The 20858-nt window shown below is 36.5% G+C and overlaps 4 protein-coding genes and 1 pseudogene across 5 annotated transcripts; 4 read left to right on the forward strand and 1 right to left on the reverse strand.

The window, feature by feature from the left end:
* Positions 1 to 796: 796 nt before the first annotated feature.
* On the forward strand, positions 797 to 1716 carry GCK72_022372 (uncharacterized protein; the record flags this gene model as incomplete). Its single annotated transcript, XM_003096739.2, has 2 exons — positions 797 to 876; positions 927 to 1716. 2 exons carry the CDS (start codon positions 797 to 799, stop codon positions 1714 to 1716), a joined length of 870 nt encoding a protein of 289 aa, XP_003096787.2.
* A 2166-nt stretch (positions 1717 to 3882) lies between these two features.
* Positions 3883 to 6615, forward strand: GCK72_022373 (uncharacterized protein; the record flags this gene model as incomplete). Its single annotated transcript, XM_003096716.2, has 3 exons — positions 3883 to 3965; positions 5699 to 6460; positions 6507 to 6615. 3 exons carry the CDS (start codon positions 3883 to 3885, stop codon positions 6613 to 6615), a joined length of 954 nt encoding a protein of 317 aa, XP_003096764.2.
* Positions 6616 to 7316: 701 nt separating this feature from the next.
* GCK72_022374 lies at positions 7317 to 9415 on the reverse strand (annotated as a pseudogene). Its single transcript has 5 exons — positions 9404 to 9415; positions 9196 to 9352; positions 8548 to 8593; positions 7593 to 7717; positions 7317 to 7540 (listed from the first exon to the last, which is right to left on the reverse strand). Coding segments are annotated over exons 1-5 (564 nt in total).
* A 3861-nt stretch (positions 9416 to 13276) lies between these two features.
* GCK72_022375 (uncharacterized protein) lies at positions 13277 to 14327 on the forward strand (the record flags this gene model as incomplete). The annotated part of the gene is made up of 2 exons (XM_003096748.2): positions 13277 to 13356; positions 13403 to 14327. 2 exons carry the CDS (start codon positions 13277 to 13279, stop codon positions 14325 to 14327), a joined length of 1005 nt encoding a protein of 334 aa, XP_003096796.2.
* A 1759-nt stretch (positions 14328 to 16086) lies between these two features.
* GCK72_022376 (uncharacterized protein) lies at positions 16087 to 17134 on the forward strand (the record flags this gene model as incomplete). Its single annotated transcript, XM_003096738.2, has 2 exons — positions 16087 to 16166; positions 16213 to 17134. 2 exons carry the CDS (start codon positions 16087 to 16089, stop codon positions 17132 to 17134), a joined length of 1002 nt encoding a protein of 333 aa, XP_003096786.2.
* Between the last annotated feature and the right edge of the window lie 3724 nt (positions 17135 to 20858).

Genomic DNA, 20858 nt, shown 5'->3' on the forward strand with positions numbered 1-20858 from the left:
TTGCGCCAGATAGCACTGAAACTGCTCTAAACGCGTCAGAAATCTTCCAGACCGCTCTCAGAATGTCAAACGCGTCAAAGGTGCATCAGTTAAAATGATATTATTACGTTGTACTAAATCCACTGACTCCTCCCCCCTTTTTCTCTAATCCGTGCGTTCGTCTTTGCATAAATGGGTGTATTAAGACAGATGGTTCTTTCCTTCTCTTATGGCTTCTCTTGTTGCAGCTTTCAAATTCCACTATTTTTGTCAAAAATAGAAAGCGCTCTCTGTAAAATCAAATACTTGTTTCTTGGAGAGTTTTTGAGGTTTTTCTATACAAAAAAGCCTGATTTCTGTTTTGATATGACAATTTTTTAATCCTTGGTTTTTGATGAATCATTTCTCATTCAGTAATCTGTTTCCATTGCACTCCTTTTTTTGCGCTTTCTCTTCCCCAAAAAGACGAGGAGACTCTTTTTCTCCGCGGCTCTCTTCTTGCTCTATCTCTCAGTTTTTTACGGCTTTTCTCGAATTTCAGAGTTATTTGACCTGATTTTAATGAGAAAACTCCCGAGAAAATAATCCTCACATCAGGGTTGTCTGAATTTGATGAGATATTTTCGAAAAATTAATTATAAAGATGTTTTCAGCCTGTTTTTTTTTTGAAAATCAATATATTTTTCAAAAATTTTAATCCGTTTGCATTCTGCCTTGAATATTCTTTCCCCAGATTTTTCTCCCGTTCAAATTAACATATTACAACATCAAACTTCTCGAGTTTATCTAAAATCTTTCAGAGTAAACTTCATTCGTCATGACAACTCCATTCCCGCTCCTTAAGCTTCCTCAATTGCCATTCATCGTATATGTTCAAGCTTTGCATCTGTGGAGTTTGTAAGTTTACAAAATTTCTTACTGATTTTTTTATAAAACTTTTTTTGCAGGATCAATCTTTCCGTCTGTTCTTTAAGAACAAGAAATTCAATCAAAGAATGTCGGAAAGAAATTTCAGTACTGGCCAAACCCAGAAGTTTCATGATTTCTTGTGATGGCGTCAGGTTTTTCATAAATCTAGAAGATGAAAGAACAGGAGAACGCCCAACGGATATTATCCAAATGAATAAAACGGCTGTGCGGATTGTTCGGAAACAAGATAATTTTTGGCTAATCAAGTGCTCTGCAATTCTGGATGGGTGGAAATTAGTGATGGAGCACTTGATGAACACTTTCCACGTGTCTATCAATCTCGAAATCGTAGGAGAACGTCATCTTTACGAATATTTGACCGGACATCCAAAAAATCCAAAAATCGACGAATTAACTGTCTCGTCTAACTTTGTGGACGACGTCGATATGAAGTTCTATTTGGAAAACTTTCACAATGATGAGCTCTGCTTCTTGTCAAACCAAAACAAGACGTTTCGTTTCAACGGAATATTTGGAAGTTTCAAGATTTTCACTTGCATGCCAGCGGAATGGATCACAAGAGAAAACTTGTTGTCTCTTAACTGCGAAAGGATAAAGCTGGACCAATGTTCACTGACCAATGAAGATTTAAACATGGCACTGAAAAAATGGATCGACGGAAGATCACCTCAATTATCGGTAATGGAAATTGGCCTTCGTTTGGAGTATATCCAAATAGCAAAAATTATGGATGGAATTGAAATTTTGAAGGAAGCCTCTCTTCAAGAACAGTACGTTGTTTATCATCGGTTTGATGATTTGTGTTAAAAAAATAAATTGCAGGAACAACCTCAACTTCCATGTTCCTCGACAATCGTACATTTTGAATGTAGATGGTTTAAAGGGATTTTTCACCAGCATGCAAACAAATTTCGTCTTCACTGTCTCACGGGAGGATAATAATCAATGAACTCGTGGTGTATTGGTTGCGCCCACAGCTGACAGCCTTTTCTTCTCCTCATGCTCCACACTTTCAGTAATATTTTGAAAATTTCCTACATTTTGTTTTTCACAAATCGGGTTATTCAGGTCAGGTAAAAGTGAATTTTCATACATTTTTTCCTTATGCGGGAGCGGCGAGAAACTGTTTTTTACAAATCTCAGTTTTACGTTGGTTTAACAACGTTTCTCCCATTTCTTGCATTTTTGGACATGCGTATGTAGAAAAACTGTCAAAAACGTGGAAGAAATTATGAAAAATAGGAGAAAAACATGAAAAAATAAACACTTTTCGTGAATAACGACATAAACAAATAATTCGTGATTATGTTTTTACAATGTACATTAGTGCTCAAAAGGTCATCAACTTTGTTTGTTTTCATTAAAAAATTACTAAGTTTGACAGTTTATTTCGGTGACACCCGATTATCCCAAGAGTATAATTTCAAATTCGTGGGACAGAGCAAAAATATCACATTATTTTTGTAGGTGACAATTTTTTTGTAGGGGCACTATCTTGAAAGTTTCAGGTTGTCAAAGTGAAAAGCTCCACATTTTCCCTACAGAAATTAATCGGTTTCAGGGTGAAAAGACTTTGATGACTGGTAACTTTCAAAGCAGTGTCCTATTGAAAAAATGGTCAACTACAAAAATGATGTACAATTTTTTCTCTATCCAACCCATACAAAATAAAATTCGTTGCACAATCAGGTGACACCGAAAAACACTATAAAAATTGTTTCTTTTCCGCGGAAAACAGCAAAAGTTGATAACCTTCTGGGCGGTACTGTATTGCTACAAATTCCATATCCCCATTGGCTAAGTTTTAATTTTTACCGAATTTTTCAAGTTGTACTAAGAAGTTTTAACGGGAAAGACATGTTCAGGAAATTGATTCCAGTAAATTGCTGGAATCAACTCCAGGAACATGTCTTTTCCGTTAAAATCTTTTCCTGGTGTTTTAAATCAAATATCTCCCGACTGAATCTTCCTAAACACCTTACGCTTCACTCTCATAACTTTTAACCTGTGCCCCTGTCCTATGTTATAAAGTTCTATCAACTCTATCTTGATGTTACGTATCAATGACTTGCTCCTTCGTTTTAATAAATAAATAATAATACTGTTTCTGGATTAATTTTGAAAAATAATAAAACACAATTTTACACTATTGAAACGCAGTGGTTCAAAAATTCAGTTCTCTGAGATTGGCAATGCTATAATGATTTTCAGGAGACTTTTGCTTAAGTATCTCCGTTAGTTTCAAGTTCAGCTACAGGCAAGTTGTCCTTGTAACTTTGGCTCCTCCAATTATACGAAAATAATCCAAATTTCCTATCTCTCCTGTATTTGATTAGCCCAGATACAGTCACTCTGGTCAAATAGATGACGTTGAATGGCAGATTCCCAGACCACCAGTACCAATGACAGACCCACAATGACGTTATCTGGACATCTTGATGATGAATGGGGAATGTTTTCTGGGTATTTAGAAAAAAGTAAGGGGAGTCTCCCCAGATATCTGATATTAAAAAAGAAAAACTGGATTGTAGCATTTGCGTGGATGTTCCAATCTTCGACCAGTTGCTTTTGTACTCAGAACCGAATATTAACAAAGAAAAGAGAGTGTTTATGGTAAAAATTGTATTGAACCACAAAATTACTTGGAAATGTTAACATAAGTTGTTGTCTGGAAGATTTTTCACACAATTCGAAAACTTCGTGCTTCCCCAGTAAAGTCGCTATCTAATTCGTTACCGCCGTTTTGGTCAGATATTTCTTTTTTGTATTTAGATATTTTTGACAGCCTTCAGCAGTCTCTAGTCTTCATCCACATTAGTCTTACATCAACAAACAATGAGGACGACAAGAAATAGACAATGAAAGGCGTGACTGGCCCAGGACACCAGATAGACCTACCTCTATCTCCCGCATTCTTCCTCATCGACTCTCTTCACGTCTCCACAATATTCTTCGTCATCGATCTACTTAAAAATGGCTCACCGACCGCTTCCGATCCAACAATTCCCAGATATGGCTCTCATGAAGATTTTCGGATTGATGAAACCGTTAGATGTGTAAGTTTACTTTTTTATTTGGAGTTTTGGGCTTTGCTGGCATTGAAATACTCGTTTGTATCATTTTAAATATACGCTGCTACCAGTTTTCAACTTTTGTCGGAACTGGTCTCCAAATATATGTATCCTAGAAGGAGTTTCGGTTTTCACAAAAATTGGTTAAAAACAATCAGGCTGTACGGTATAAGTGAATCTGACCGAACTTGTAATCTTATTGTGTGCTGAGCGCACAAATTTTCTTTTTGGTCTTCACACTTTGCCCGCTCGATAAATAAAATAACTTCTTATCGTACTAACAGTCTCTTTCTCTTTCACTCTCGCTGGTTACGCAAATATACATCTGTCACTCATTTTCCTGGGTAATACAGTGTTCTCAACCATAGTCAAATAGGTATTACAAGATTAATGACAGGTTCTAATTGGATGACTGAATTGACACTCTAATGAGATATAATGTCCATATAACAAATAGTGATGCTGGAGAACAGAATGGACTCAACAAGAAAAGGGTTAGCGTCAAAAAGTTAGTTGGTGACAATTGTTGTCCCACAAAAGCAAACTTTGAAGAAATTGCGCAAAAGTATACAAACTTTTCCCGTTTTTAGTGGAAACTGTCCAACTTTGAGAATATGTCATGGTAATTCTGATTGTCCCACTAAGTAGGGTTTTTATGAATTATACAGATTAAAAGTGGAGCTAAATTTTTTAGTTTACGACTTTTTTGTACGGGCCCTCCCTAGCAAATTACGCATCGACAAAGTAATTTCTCCCTCAAATCGCCTAATATCAGTGCAAAGTAGTGCGATTTTCGAGCTCTCGTTTAAAAATGACCGTAACTCTTCTGGGAGTGCCCGTACAAAAAAACTTGTCAACTACAAAAATGGACCTCTACTTTCAATCTACATGATTCATTAAAAACCATCTTGGTGTGAGTTACCATGACACACTCTCAAAGTTGGACAATTTCAACTGAAAACGGCCAAAGTTCATATACTTTGGCACGGCAATGTACCTTATAAGTTACAGTCTAAGATCTTGTACAAAAAACTGCTTACTGCAAAAATAAAGGTTTAAATTTAGTATACAGCAATGACCATAATTCTAACATCTTAGGCTATTTCCAGTGGAAAATGTTCAATTTTGAGAAGAGGTCATGGTATTACTGATTGTTATCCCAAGTAAAATTTAGATGTATCGTAAAAATCTCAAGTAAAACTCTGTTTTTGTAGTTGACAAGTTTTTTGTCTGGGCTCTCATTAACATGTTACGCATCAACGAATTAATTTCTCTTTCTAACTGACTATTTTCAGTGAAATTTAAGACCTGTCATCTTAAAATGACCACAACTCTCTAGGGAGTGACCGTACGGAAAAGTGGTCAACTACAAAAATGGAGATCTACATTTGATCTTTATGATCCATTAAAACCTTTCTTGGTAAAACTATGAGTTATACCGTAACACATTGTTAAAGTGGAATAGGGACTGAAAATAATAAAACGAATAGTGAAACCCTGATGTATAATTCTACAAGTTTAGAACTGGAATGTTTTTTAATGAGTGGACTTACACTTGAATGTTGCTTTGTCGTAGAGAATAATAATAATCTCGAACATATTTCTAATTTACGAAACTACCGTGAGTTAAAAAAAAAACTTTTTTTAACTGAGGTCAAGCTAGGTTAAAACAAAAAGTTTCTGCACTCAAAATATTTCTCTTCACCTTTAATTTTCAGTGTCTTCATGACTCAAACTTCGTCGAAAATGAAGACAATTATCAGAAAAAACTCGAGAACCCGACCAATCAGTATGATGCTTATTTCCGACGCAAAAGGTTCCTACGTATCTATAATGTGGGGAGAGTCAGTCAACACATACATTGAACTAATTGTGTCGAGAACCCCTTGCGGGTACGTAGATCACAAAGATGGTCTGAAATTTCATCCAAAACTATTTGGATGTATCACGTACTGTACTGGACTTTACAGTGGCTATTGTGCGATAATTGATTTTCTGAATGAGTTGTATTTCATCGACAGCTTTTCTATCGATTGTCATTGGAAAACTCAAAAAGAAATGAAGTCAATCGTTCAATATGCCAAAACTGTCGGGCTGAAACTAGACTATGTTCGTCTAATTGGAAGTCTCACATGCAAATCTGAAAATAAAGAGATGCTCAACGAATGCAAAGAAGCCGGCACAGTTTACCTGCAAGCATCGGAAATTTGTGACTTCAATGATTTGCAAGTGGATCGGCTAACTCTGGAACATCCGAAAAATTTCGGTGTCAATCATTTGCTCACAACTTTGCGCTGCAAGTCGGTAATCTTGTTGGACGCTTATTTACCCCCAGATGAATTGAATGAGTTTCTTCATGTCTGGAAGAACGGCAATGATACGTTTGGCTACTTTGAATTGGACAGAGATTACGACCTTCGATCTGTGATTGGTGGACTTGAAGCAACAAGCGTTGAAAGTGCCGTACTCGATGGTAAAAGGTACTTACTGCTTTTTAGTTTCTAGATAATAAGTAAAATTTTGCAGAGTTCAAAAATTTCTACCATACAAGTGCTACCGTTTTAACAAGGCTGACGGAACTCGAGCCCTTGTCTACTGTCTTCATTTCAAGTTCATTGTGCGCATAGAGAAATGAATTTTTGGTTTTATTCTTCTGGCCTCAACCGACAAACTTTTTTTTTCTTCAAATCATGTTTAACGATTTTCTAATGATTTTGGTTCTTTTTTAATGGTTAAAAAATTCTTTACATTATTTTTCTAAATTTAATTGATTTCTAAATAAATTTTTGTGATACACTTTTCTTTATTCCCCTAATTATGTCAAATTCAAATGCCTGCAAATTCTGACAGCATTGTTTCGAATAAACTTGTCGAAAACGTGCAATGAGAAGATAAGTGATGTTTGCAGTATGGCGAATGGACACAAACAAAGTGAACCACTTGTTCAACAGTTCCATGACAATTCGACAGGCCTAATGTGCCAAAAATTTTTCTTTTTTGTAAAGCGGAGACTGCTAACTGGGGTATGAGTTATCGCTTCTCTTCTTAACACAAAAAATGCATATTTTTTATCTTCTTTTTCAATTTATGTTTGATGTTCAATCTATAGATCCCTACTTCTCCATATCTCTCGTCATAATATCTCCCGGTTGACATAGCACTTGTTTCCATTTGACTTCGAGAAGAGTGCTATAACAGTTGTCAGTTTAGTTAGCTGCAGGATGAGAGCATCGGTTTTTGAACAAAACATGTCATATGCTAATCATTGGGAAGATTAAAATTTATTGGGAAGATTAAAAAGTTATGTAAAAACATAGAAAATGGGCCAAGCTGCTCTTAATCTTTTTGTTGAATTATATAGAACGATTTCCATACTTTAGTTTCCTTCATGGATGCGCATCCAACTTGACTGGCCACTGGGTTGAGGATGGCACCAACATATTCATCCATTCCGAAAAATCTGTCTCCTGCATGAACGACCAGGATGTTTTGTTTGGTGTAGGCAAGGAAGTTATCCACGAATATCTTTCTCAGCACGACTCGAGACTGGTCTTGTAGGTCTGAAATTTCGTTTATAATTTTCATGATTTGGATTGAATAAGAGCTACTCACAAGTTGATTCATGTTTCCAATGAATGCGGACTCTGCGAGTTGCCGGCGGAAGAAATTGAAGGGGTCGATCTGTTTCTGTTGGGTGGTAGACTGAAGGAAGACGGGAGAGCTGGAGATGGAAGAGACTGAAAATTGGATTATGAAAAAAAATGTTAGGTAGTGATAATCTTTCTGCGAAATCTTCAATGTTCTCCTGCTACATAGGCATACTCCGGGGGAGACAATTTAATATTCCTTAATGTATTTTTGTTTCTTAACGTTCTGCTTTTCACATCTTATGAAAAAAAAAACAAAAAAACACTGTTTCTCTAGTTTTTCCAGGCTCAAACTCAATAAAATATTGTTTCATTATCGTTATTATCAATACAAAAATAGAAAAACTCACCTTAGTCATCGAAGAGAATACTAAAAAAATAACGAGGAGATGGGTTGCTCGGTCATCGAGCGCTCTCCCTCCTATCTCTTTTCTATAAACTCTCAAAACATTGGCGGAGAGTGTGGCTATCTGTTTCAATTGATGCACAAAACTTATTTTTTGATTTTTGTGCCATCTGTTCAGAAGAAAATGACCAGTTGGCTGTCTCCTTGAAAATTTGAGGGAGAGAGTTCGAGTGTCCCTTGCTCCAATATCTCTCTTTTTTTCTCAAAGCTCTTTTTGTAAAGCTGCGGCAAGGAACAGTCGAGTCAGACCACATGACGGAGAGTGCACAAAAATTGAGAGATTATTTTTCTTCTCTATTTTTATTGGAAAGTGCTATTCGGGTTCGACCGACAGGTCGAAAGATGCTAATTTTTGAGAATAAATTGAATTGATATATTTGGAGTCTTCTCCACAACGTCAAAAATTGATGTAAAATTCTTGATGATGGACTCGAGTGTGGTGTTGGATTTTTTTCAAAATTTAAGAGTGGCTATTTTAGTTTCAAAGGAAAGAATAAAGATACATGAGTTTTACATTCCAAAGTGTTGATATGCTCCAGGTTTTCTCTTCAATATTTTTCCTGGAAACAATACATTTTAATGTAAGTTATACTATGAAGATGGTTTGAATTGACAATTTTTTTTCTGGTGGAGTACTTTTCAAATTTTTTGCATTTTTTTTTCTTTTAGTACAGCTACTGGAGTTCGTGTTGCCTGAAATTCTGAAAAATATGGTAATAATACAGTTTTCAAGTATCAAGGCGTTATTAAATGTAAGTTTATTCAGAATTTCAAAGCACTCAAAATCTTTTTGAAACAGAGAGTACAATAAAATTGATTATAAGGGAAAATTTTCTTATATTTTCAGGCTAACAGTATAAGCATATAAACATATAGGCAGGAGTTCAGAATTCTATTAAGAATTATCGCAAGCACAGCTGTTTTTAGAAACACAGAGCCCATCTTTTTGTCCTTCAAAGCATTTCGATCCTGGCGTTCCATGAATCCGTCCATTACTTTTCATTTCGGCACTGAAAAATGTAGTCAAAAGTACATTTTTTAATTTCTTAAAACTTTGCAGATTTAAACTCACCCTTTTCCGACTAGACAGATGGTTTGAATCTTGTCGATTGTCGACCTTCGTTATCCTTTGTGAAGACCTCATGACCTCTCGGCTATTTACATGGAGTAGCCATCCATGCACAACCGACCTGGGTAGCCATGTGGATGTCGATTTTTTTGTCCAGAATATCATAGGTTGGCATATGTCCAATGTGGTCCAGAAGCTCACAGCATGGTGTAAAATTCTGGATTGTGGCTTCCAATGTGCGATTGTATCTCTGAAAATTGAAATCATTCGAATTTCAAGATTAACGTCCATAGCCTCTCACCATTTTTTGCATGTTAGCAATCTAAGCTGCATTGGCAAAGGCAACTGCGGAAAAAGTTTATATGCTCCAAACTCTTCTGTTGGAACCCGGTGTGGAGAGTGGCTGGAGACCTTTTATGCTAAAAATTTCCTAGTCAGCGAATATGAGGGATAGAGGAAGTGCTTACCTATAAACAGCAGTATGACGGGAATGAAGAAGTTGATCATCATTTTTTTGGAGACATAATTGAGAAGTTGGTTTTACCTGGAAGATATAAAGTTAACTACAGAGAACCATAATTTGTATTCGAGAGTCCCCTCGGACTAGGCCACTCGTCCTTTTATCTCTTTTTTCCATCTCTACACACCCGCAAAACATTCTAAAAGAGCCATTTTTGTTTGAAGCGCGTGCGTTGGAACTGCATAGTCTTGTGTGTTCTGCTATCTTTTCCCGATAGAAAATGCAAGAAAATTGAGTTCCGAAACAAAGAAAAGAGTTCATGAAACACGAGAGACGCATAGATCAATCTTTTTCCAAAAATTGGAAAAGGTATTTATGTCTTCCTTCAAAAACCTCTTTGGATTATTCTCTTCTCTTAGGAACAGAAATCTGGCAAAAGTTTATGGGACTGTTTATGGGACGAAAACGTTTTCATATGAAATTAGGAATTGGTTATTAAAATTGCCAATGACTCACCTTCAGGAATACCAAATTCAATAATAAATAAAATTAGAATTCAATAATAATCAGATAGCTAATATATTATAATATTGACATCCATACAGTAGGACGTCTGAGCATCTGAAAAAAACTTTTTTATTGAGATAATATCCTAGCTTGAAAATAACTATGAGTTCTCGCGACCCATTGAAAGAATAGGACAACTAACCTCGATGTTCTGTGAGAAGACTGGAGGGATAGCGGCGAAGAGGGGTCCTCAGCTGTCGAGCTGTTTTCCGTCTATCTTTTCTCTGTGCTCTACATGAATACTAAAGGATGGGGCGTGGTTTCCGCTTCTCTGAGTATTCTAAATGTGTTTTTGGCTCTCGCCAGTCCTCTCTCCCCGCCATCTGCTTTCAAAAAATATAAAGAGAGTGTTCTCTCTTTGGAGAAAAGTGTAACGAAGAGAGTCCGCAGGGGCATTACTTTCCACCATCTTTTTTTTCTTCCCCCGACACAATTAGGCTTTTTTTTCAAAGAGCAGCGAAAGCAGTTGAGCCATTCCACATGATGGAGCACTCTTCTCTTTTCTTCTCTTGAATGCACATTTTACTGCCCCCCTCCCCCTATACCAATTTTTTTGGCGTATTTTATGAATTTTGCAGAGAAAAAAAAGAATTACTATGGGATTTTCTGTGACGTGACCTGCTTTTTGAAAAATTGCGATTTTTGAAGAATCGGTTAATCAAGGAGGGGGGTGGGGCAGTAAAAGTACATTCCGTGTTAAAGTTATTTACAAGCTCGGCATTGAAACGATGAAAACTTCATTCAGAAACAGAGAGAAAATGATAAAAAATCGAATTACCATAAAAACTCTATTTGAGGTGCACTCCAATTTGAATTCAATTAAATTCAAGATGTTATTTTTTTAACGTTAAAGTTCGATATAACTGTCGCGAGTTTGGAATCGTTTTAAATTGGTACCAGAAATTGAGTACAACTTGATAAAGCATATCCCACATTTTTGTTTATTCACTTGTCCGTGAGAAAAGAACCCATTCTTGGGCTTTTACTGGCTTCACCACAAGAGTGAAATTTTGAGGCGGTTTTTCTAAAAGACCAGTGACGAGCACAAAAAGTTTGTGGTATGCCTCAAGCTGTCTTTAATCCCTGGTAACAATGTATGTTATCTCTTATTATAGTAATTCTATATCATACCCTTTTCTATTTAACTATGAGTCCTTGCCCCCTTTACTATTTTGTATGTCTGCGTCTCATAGTTCTCGCTCAGAAGCCTGTCCGAAGGGACAGGTCGTCACTTGCAATCTAAGCGAGAGAAAGAGTCACCTCTACTCTCCAATTCCCCCTCATCGTCCTATTCGACCATATATATTTATTTTATATTCTTTCTTCTGATAATAAATAGTTATTGTACTGACTGTTTATTATTAGCTGCAAGTGGTCAAGGAAGAGAGAAATAATTACAAACAATTTGTAACTATTCCAAACTTGTGACTTCCTGAGATTCCCTGAAAAGAACTTCCAGACCCGGAATCGGAGGGTCAAAACAAGATATTGTTAGTTGAGATCTAGCAGTTGACTAGCTGTAAACAAACTGTATCATTAACCGTTTGTTGAAAGTCTACTATGTTGTACATAAACGTTTTGGTAAGAAGAATTAACAAGAGTTACAAAAAGTACTTTGAATTTGTTGGATTGATCAGAAACATAGCATTCTATGTCAAATAAACGATGTCAAAAACAAAATCATACTAAGGACTTGCGAACGATTCTGAATAACATGAATTACTTTGAAAGTAAAGCTAACAGAAGTAACGGCTGGTGAGACCAACTTTCAGGATATTTTCTATAGGAAGGCGGCTACAAAATATGACCGATGGACAGTTTCTGGTTCGATATAATTAAAAAACTGCTCAAAAACAAAAAAAAAGCCGAAACAAAAAAACTGCTTAGCGTGCTTCACAGACAGACGCGTTCACCTCTCGACCACGGAACGCCGGTCGAGAAACATTTTCGGGTGCCGTGATATTTGGAACAAAACACAGCTAAATTTGGGTGGAAAATCGAGCAAATCACATGTATTAAACTTGGAATTTCAGACTAGAATATCTCGATTATGGAGTGGTCTTGGAACGATTCCGAACTCGTGAACCTTTGAGGTTCCCTTGTTATGAGGGTGCCACTATTCAAAACCAGGGAAAGTAACCTTTCTCGAGCGAAAACGTAGAAAAAGTAAAAACAAAATGCATTTTTTGTAAGACGGTTATTATTTTAGAGTTTTTCCATACATTCTGAAAATAATTCGAAAAAATTTTAGATTTTCTCAAAAATATTTTTTAAGATGTCGCAAAATGACTTCCAAAGAATCAGAAAAGTGTTTTGAGTCATAAACAAGTCCAAAACTTCAGAGAGCAATTCGAAAAGTTACTTTTATGAACAATACCGGCATTCATGCTTTAGGGTGTCTAAATATCAAGAAAAAATTATTGTGATAACAAAGAGATAACATAAAATGTCTTGATAGTAACTAACAACGAGATCTCACAACCAAATAAAACAACCTTACGCTATCCTCTGAACAATAGAACTACATTATTTTCTGACAGAGGGAGGGAGACGGCTATATTTGCTATCTGATTATTATGGGAAACGAATTGTTTATGTTTTTTAAATGTAGAACTTCTGGATGTGAGTCACTGAAAAAAATAGAAACATCTTTGTAAATGCTACGGTTACAGGTTTTCCTCATCTCTGAGCCGACGATAAAATCACTTCCTTTAGTTAGCAACTTCTCTTCGCAGCTTTTTGATTCCTTCAGTAAAAAAGTGTCTTTAAATTTTCTGAAATATCGGCATCTGCAATAGAAATATGAATTCAGACCTCTTTTAAATGGGTTCTCTACCGACTTTTCTCTACCGACTTTCAAGTATCGACTTTTTTATATGAATCGATTCAGAATTTTAGGGGAAAGAAAAAATCCTCTTGGTGATAGGTCGGAAAATCAGTCTGAAACAAGTTGCGGCCTCTCAAAGTGCCCAAATACACGATTTCCTCTTATTTGATTGTATGCGTTTCCCGCGCATCCACCACGGGCCATTCTTCCCAGGTCACTTCCTGTTCGACCATTGGTGGGGTCATTGTGTCCCCTGCATTTCTATTGATTATTCGCCACCTAACCGGCGCACCATTGCCATTCTTCTATTTTCCATCGTCATGTCGAGTGCTTTCCCTCTTCTCTGCCTTCCAGAGAATGCATTGGAACTTGTGATTGAATGCATGGACTATGTTGACATGTAAGTTTTTTTTATCATAATTAATCGGATTTATGAATTTTTTCAGTGTCGGATTCTCACTCGTGTCTCACAAAACGAAGGAAATTGTCAGATCGCTCTACTTGGATATTGGACGACTCGTTCTGACGGTGAACGACATTATCAGAATTCGATCGGATCCTGATAGAGATGGTCCGTCATCGATGGTATGGAGTTTCTACCCGGAGGAGGATAACGCTGGCCCTGTACCAATTCCAGTTTATATGCCGGCACGTGTAACCGGAATGCGTGATTTGATAACTCATCGAAACTTCGTGGAATACCAAAATCCTTGTCTCAGTATTCAAGAATGGGTTGAACATTTCCAGTATCTATTCTCAATCGAAGAAATTGACTACATTTCATTTGCAAATGAGACATGCAAATTTGATTGGACTTCGTTAAAATATGCGCTTGGAAAGTTCAATATTAACACGCTCTTTTTCCACAATTTTTGTGGTTTGGATTGTGCACAAAAAGCATTGAAGCAATTTTCGTCGGTCACTTCTGTGACTGCCTTCAGTCCAAGTTTCAATGATCCCAGCCACTACAGTAACATCCTCATTCAAAATTTGGATACATTGTCTCTTGGACACGAAAATATGGCATTAAAAATTGGATTGGATGACCTTTTATTGATGAATAGTAAGGCCATGTCTATTCAATCTCCAACTCTTACCGATAAAATGTTGAACCAGTTTTTCAAGCATTGGATCAAAGGATCGAACCCGAGAATGGATGTTGCACATTTTGCATTTGTCAACGATCAAGTTGTGAATAAGGAAATTATACTGAAAGATTTGCATTGTCAAGAAGTTCCATTGGATGATGTCAGGGATGACGTAGAGGTCACAGAGAAGTATAATATCATGCGAAAAGGTGGATCGGTCGGAACGATTACAATTCAACAAACTGACGAAGGTTACGATGTCTTTTTCCAACAAGTTCAGTGATCCAAATGCGCCATCTATCAAACATTGAACCATTTTCTCTCTCACATGTTTCATTTGATCTTATTTATTGTTATGCCGAACAACTTACTTTATATTTTTCCATTAGATAAATTTTGTGAGATGTGACTTGAGATGCACAAAACAGTTTCAAAATTGGTAGAATCTCGAGATTCAAAAAAATTTGTTTCTATTTAGACTAGGGAAACTGCAGGGTGCTGCACAGTCTGGGGCAGGCCGTCCTCGCCTATTTAAGACCATCGAAAGAAGGTGGAAAATCTTTTCTAGTTTTCAACAATTTCATTATATTCATAGTCAAATCAATCCCAGTTTTTATTCCAGATGTTCAATCCTGATTTTCTTCTAGGTTTACCATGTTAAAGTTTTTGTTGTTCAACACCAGTCTCACGTTGATTTGGAGTTCCGATCGAAAAGTGTCTTGAGTCATAAACAAGTCCAAATTTCAGACAGCAATTCGAAAAATACATTTATGAATAATATCGGCATCCATATTGTAGGCCGTCTGAATATCTGGAAAAAATAATTGTGATAACAGAGAGAAAACTAAAGATTCCTAAATAATAACTAACTACGTGATCTCACAACCGAATAAAAACCTTTCGCTATCTTCGGAAAAATAGGACTACAGACCTTGAAGTTCTCAGAGAAGACTGAAAGGTTTAGCCGGAAGACGGTATGTTTGCTATCTGGTTATCATAGGAGAGTAATTATTTTTACATTTTGATTTTGGAACTTCAGGAGGTGAGTCACTCACTAAAATAGGAACCTCTTCAAAAATGTTTTAGTTACAGGACTTCTATTTGCAGTTTTTTGATCCCATCAACACAAAAAGTTTCTTAGAATCTTTTTAAATATCTAAATCTGTGAAAAAAAATGACTGTAGACCTCCTTTAAATGGGTGAAGAACTAATCAAAGCGCATTGACTTTTTTATTTGAATCAACTCACATGGAATTGGTCTGCTTTTTTGCAAAATCTCTAAAATGAGCCAATAAACGCGCAAGTTGTGGGAGAACAGTCAAAGTACATTCCATGTCAGAATTTTGAGGAAAAGAGAAAATCCTCTTGGAAGTATCCGTCAGTGACAATCTGTCCTTCAATCATTATTCTTATATATAAAACGCATGAGCAGTCTGTCCATCTGTCCCAATGTCCGCAAATTTTGAGAAATGAGAAAGAAAGGCGGCCGGGCCCAAAACCGAACTAGCGCTCTTTGGGCAGCGACCACCACCTTGGACCATTCGGCCACGCGGACACTTTCTAGAAAAGGCGGCCAGGCTGGTAAATAAATAAAATTGAGCCGAAGATAAAATTGCTTTCTTTAGTTAGCAACTTCTCTTCGCAGCTTTTTGATTGCTACAGCAAAAAAATGTCTTAAAATGTTCTGAAATATCTGCATCTGCAATAGAAATATGAATTCAGACCTCTTTTAAATGGGTAGAGAAATAATCAAAAAGTATCGACTTTTTTATATGAATCGACTCAGAATTTTAGGGGAAAGAAAAAATCCTCTTGGAGGTTTGTCTGAAAATCAGTCTGAAACAAGTTACAGCTCTCAAAGTGCCCACATACACATTTCCCTCATATTTGTTTGTTTGCGTTTCGCGCGCATCCGCCACGGGCCATTCTTCCCAGGTCACTTCCTGTTCGACGATTGGTGGGGTCATTGTGTCCCCTGCATTTCTATAGATTTTCCGTCTCCTAACCGGCGCACCCTTACCATTCTTCTCTTTTCCACCGCCATGTCGAGTGATTTCCCTCTTTTCCGTCTTCCAGAGAAAGCATTAAAACTTGTGATTCAATGTATGGAGTATATTGAAATGTAAGTTTTTATCAGAAGTGGTCTTTAAAAAAGTTATGTTTTTCAGTGTCGGATTCTCACTCGTGTCGAACAAAACTAAAGAAATTGTCAGATCTATCAACTTAAAAATCGAACAAATCAGTCTGACAGTGGACGATGTCATCAGCATTCGATTTGACCCAGATGAAGATGGACCGTCAACCATGGTATGGAGTTTTTGGCCGAAAGACAACAATAACACCGTACCGATTCCGGTTTATATGCCGGCTCGTGTGACAGCGATGCGTGATGTGGACACTCAGCAAAACTTTGTGGAATATCAGAATCCAGGACTTAGCATCGAAAAATGGGTGGAGCACGTTCAGTATATATTCTACTCTTCGGAAATTGACTACCTCGCATTTGCCGATGAAACATGTAAATTTGATTGGATTTCTCTGAAAGATGCACTTAGAAAATTCAAGATTCTTATACTGTTTTTCCAAGATTTTTGTAGTTTGGAGTGTGCACAACTGGCAATGAGACATTTCCCATCGGTTAGATCTGTGACTTCTTTCTCTCCAAGTTTCAATGATCCCAGCCAGTACAGACACATTCTGATCCAAAATTTGGATATATTGTCTCTTGGATACGAAGATATGTCTTTGAAAATTGGATTGGATGACCTTTTAATGATGAATAGTAAGACCATATCAATTAAGTCTCCAACTCTAACCGGGAAAATGGTGAACCAGTTTTTCAAGCATTGGATCAAAGGGTCGAACCCGAGAATGGAATTCGCACATTTTGAATTTGTCAATAATCAACTTTTGAATAAGGAAACTCTTTTGAAAGGCTTGTATTATGAAGACGTACGATTGAATTCACCTATGAGAGAGAACGTAGAAGTTGATGGCTATGATATCGTTCGAAACGGCGGAACTGCGGGAACAATTTCAATTGAACAAACTGATCAAGGACGCAATGTTTATTTTCAAATTTTCGAATAATTCCAACTTGCTATCGTATTAAATTATTTTCATATGTATTACCTGATTATTATCTGTTTTTATGTTGACCAACTTACTTTATGTTTTGAGTAAATAAATTTTGTCAAAGGTGACTTGAAATGCACAAAACACTTTTAGAAAAATAATTGAAACTTGAGATTCAAAAAAGTTTATTGAATTTTGTAACTGCACAGTCATTTCTAGTAAAAACATGGACAAATCGGTATGTTGCTTGCTTATTTTATTTGAAGTTAAAGTAATCAGATTCCAGAGCAAGTTTCAGAATCTGACTCAAAGATTATCTCAATGCTTTCAATTTTCAGGAAAAGTTTAAATGAATAGAATGTATCTTTGGAGAATCAGGAGTGCGAGTACAGGAGGACACCATGTCTCCCTTCAGATTATTGCAGTTACAACCACAATTTTTGCCGTCACTAGTAGTTTTAATTGTATAAATAATTTTTGAAATAATTTAAATCTAAAAACATCATTTTAAGAACCTGGTATTCCAAAACATTTATCCTATGCTTTCATTTTTCAAGATTAGTTAAAATAAATGGAATATACCTAGGGAGAGCTAGGAATGCGTGTACAAAGGGAAACCAAGACTCCCTTCAGACTATTGCAGTTGCGACCACCATTCTTGCCGGTACCAGTAGTTTCAATTATGTTTTCTTCGATCGTTTCAATACCACTTTCGATCGCTTCAATATCAAGCTATTAAGCAACTTTATAAAAATTTCTAACTGAAAACAGCTTTTTCAGAGCCTGATGTTGCAAAACATTCATTTTGTGGTCACTAGAACTAAACAGCTGTTGCAATGAGAAGAAAGAGAGAGAGAAGATTTTCATTTCGAACTTTTTGGAAAAAAAGATAGAAGAACACTCAATCACGTGAGGCAGCAAAGCCCTGATGGGAATGTTTACTTTTGATGGGAAAACAAAGTGAAGATATAAGTTTTTCAAAATTCATATATTTCAACAGGTTGTTGAAATAAGAGAACTTTCTACTTTACACTTCAGTTGATCCTTTGCAAAAAAAAAAGGGAAAAGATGTGTCCTCAATTTTTTGCACTAAGAGAAGAGCTGCCGCCGCTCTTAGCTGCCGTCGCTTTAAAAAACCGAATTGTTTCGGAGAAAGAAAAGGAGATATTGGAGTTAGGGATCAGAGGACTGCTTTTTGAATCCGGTCGACTCGCCGAAGAAAGAAAGTCCTAAAAAAACGGTTCCGACTGAAAAATATATGAATCATCAGTTACCAGATTGCTTCAAGTAGCTCGAAGCAATGTTTAAGATTGAAAAATGGGTAGTTATATGAAAATGAAGTCCAACTAGCTTATATTTTCCCCTTGGTGAAGTTCAGTAAAAGCTTTTATACATTGAAAAAAAATTTTATTTTTTAGAAACCGAAAACATTTTTTGAACGTGTTAGAAAATTTTTTTAAAAATAGGATTCCATGAAGTGATTCGATTGGATGGAAATGTGCTTGAGAGTGATTCGCCGTCTGGTAAATCAACACAGCTCGGACCACCATCCCGAAAGCAACAATTCCTATCATTAATCCAAGGACAGCTCCAACAGTTGCACGCCATCCTGAAGCAAGGGAAATCATAAAATTGTGTTGTGGATGTTTCTGATAGAATTGTTCCGGTCATTTGAGCCTGGCCATCCAAGTCTTTCTACTCAAATTCAAACTACATTGTCTCTACCATACCGTAGGTGCTTATATCAAACTAGTATACCGCAAAAACTGTAATAGAATCGCCCCTTTAATAGAGGCGCCTCTTCAATAAGCTTGAGCTATTTTTTATGGTGTTCAGTCATTCTTTTTCTAAGTTTGGAGAAAAAAACAAAACAAAACCTTTTTTCGTTCAAAGTACTGCAAATTTTGCGGGTTTCGTGTAATTTGTTCAGTGAAAATGTTAATTTGGTTGGAAATTGCTGACTTAAAAGTTCAAAAAATTTCCAAACGAACAGTTTCAAAAATATAGGCGCAGCTGCAAACGAGGGTTGAAAAATAGTGGCACATGCACCTTTATTACAGTTTTTACGGTATTGGCACAACAGCTCTACCGAAACCCAAAAATTAAGTGTAAAATTGAGAAGCTCAGTAAAAGAGGGATATTTTTCAAGGAAATTTCGGTGGAGCGTAGTTATACAGTACCAGCCAGAATAAATCATATTTTGCGTTTTTCAGTTGAAAATTTTTTATTTTTTGTAGTTGGCAACTTTTCCGTACTAAAATTTCTCTTGACATTTATGGCTATTATAAGACGACAGCTCAAAAATCGCAATTTTGCTCTGAATTGGGCCGATTTGATGAAGAAATTACTTAGTCGATATGTAACTTACTAGGGAGCATCCGTGCGGCAAACTACAAAAATGGAGTTCTACTCTTGGTCTGTTCTTGCTCTGAATTGGGCCGATTTGATGAAGAAATTACTTAGTCGATATGTAACTTACTAGGGAGCATCCGTGCGGCAAACTACAAAAATGGAGTTCTACTCTTGGTCTGTTCGGTCTTGTAAAAAGTTATTTTGTGGGACAGTTAGTTTTACTACGTCACATTCTTAAAGTTTGGTATTTTCGACTGAAAAATGCGTAATATGAGCTATTTTTGGTCGGTACTGTAGCTGTGGTTGAAGGGTTTTTGAAATTTTTGAAAAAAATAATATTTTACAGTAAGAATATCATTTTTCATAAGTAGATCCAGTATTTTTAGACTACTGCAATCAAAATTTATGTTTCTTGTAAAGAATGTTATTGTCGGTTCGCGAACACTCACGGGGTGCTGTTAGGGACATGTAATTTGCTGGGATGGGTCTTGCAACGGAGATCGAGTTTTACCGTATTTTTCAGCTTTGCAGTTTAAAAATTGAACTGCAAATTACATTGAAACATGTTCTCCGATGCGAGACCTATCCAAACAAATTCCATGCGCCTTTAACACTACCCGGTGAGTGTTCGGTATCCGATGATAAAAGCGTCTTCCGTAGAAAATTGTCAAGAATTGTTTCTCAAATTAGGACACCGGGATATTGGTTAAGAGCATGGTGTTAATTGTTTCACTTATTATGAGAATATGTAGTTTTTCCATTCAAACTCACGCATTCCGATATCCTGAAGATCACAGCAGGTGCCGCTGTCATTGAGAGAATCTCTATTAGCAAAAAACAACAATTTTCCAATCTCCCTCGTGTTCATTTGAAACAATTCGTTGCCATCAATCAAAATCATTTTTCCAAACAACATGTGGTGAAGTGGTGGTTTGGTTGACTGCACGCGTAGAGTTCCATTCAATGAAGAGAAATCCAATGAGGAGGCTGAGCACAATTGTCCGAAGAACATCTGAAATGTTTTTTTTGGAAATGTTGGTTGGATTTGCGACTAACTAGTTTCTTCCACGGAGATGAACCAGATTGCAATACTCGTCAGAACTACGAGAGTGTTGAAGATCAGCCATCTGGATTCATTGCCAGTCGGATCCCATTCATTTTTCACATCACTTTTTTCTGGAAGAAAATTTCGTCTTCCATGTGCATTCAAAAAGTTTTAATGTGAGTTCAGGAACAGAGCCAGTTGAGAACTGCTTTTTTCATTTTTTAATTTTTCTTGTAATTACTTTCATCATCCTCTAAAATATCCCAGTTTCAAAAGTATAAATTTAAAAAAAAACTCTGATTTATCGCTGGGCTGATCAGCAGAGACGGATAATGTGTAACA

The sequence above is a fragment of the Caenorhabditis remanei genome, chromosome X (assembly GCF_010183535.1).
Source record: "Caenorhabditis remanei strain PX506 chromosome X, whole genome shotgun sequence".
NCBI lineage: Eukaryota > Metazoa > Nematoda > Chromadorea > Rhabditida > Rhabditidae > Caenorhabditis > Caenorhabditis remanei.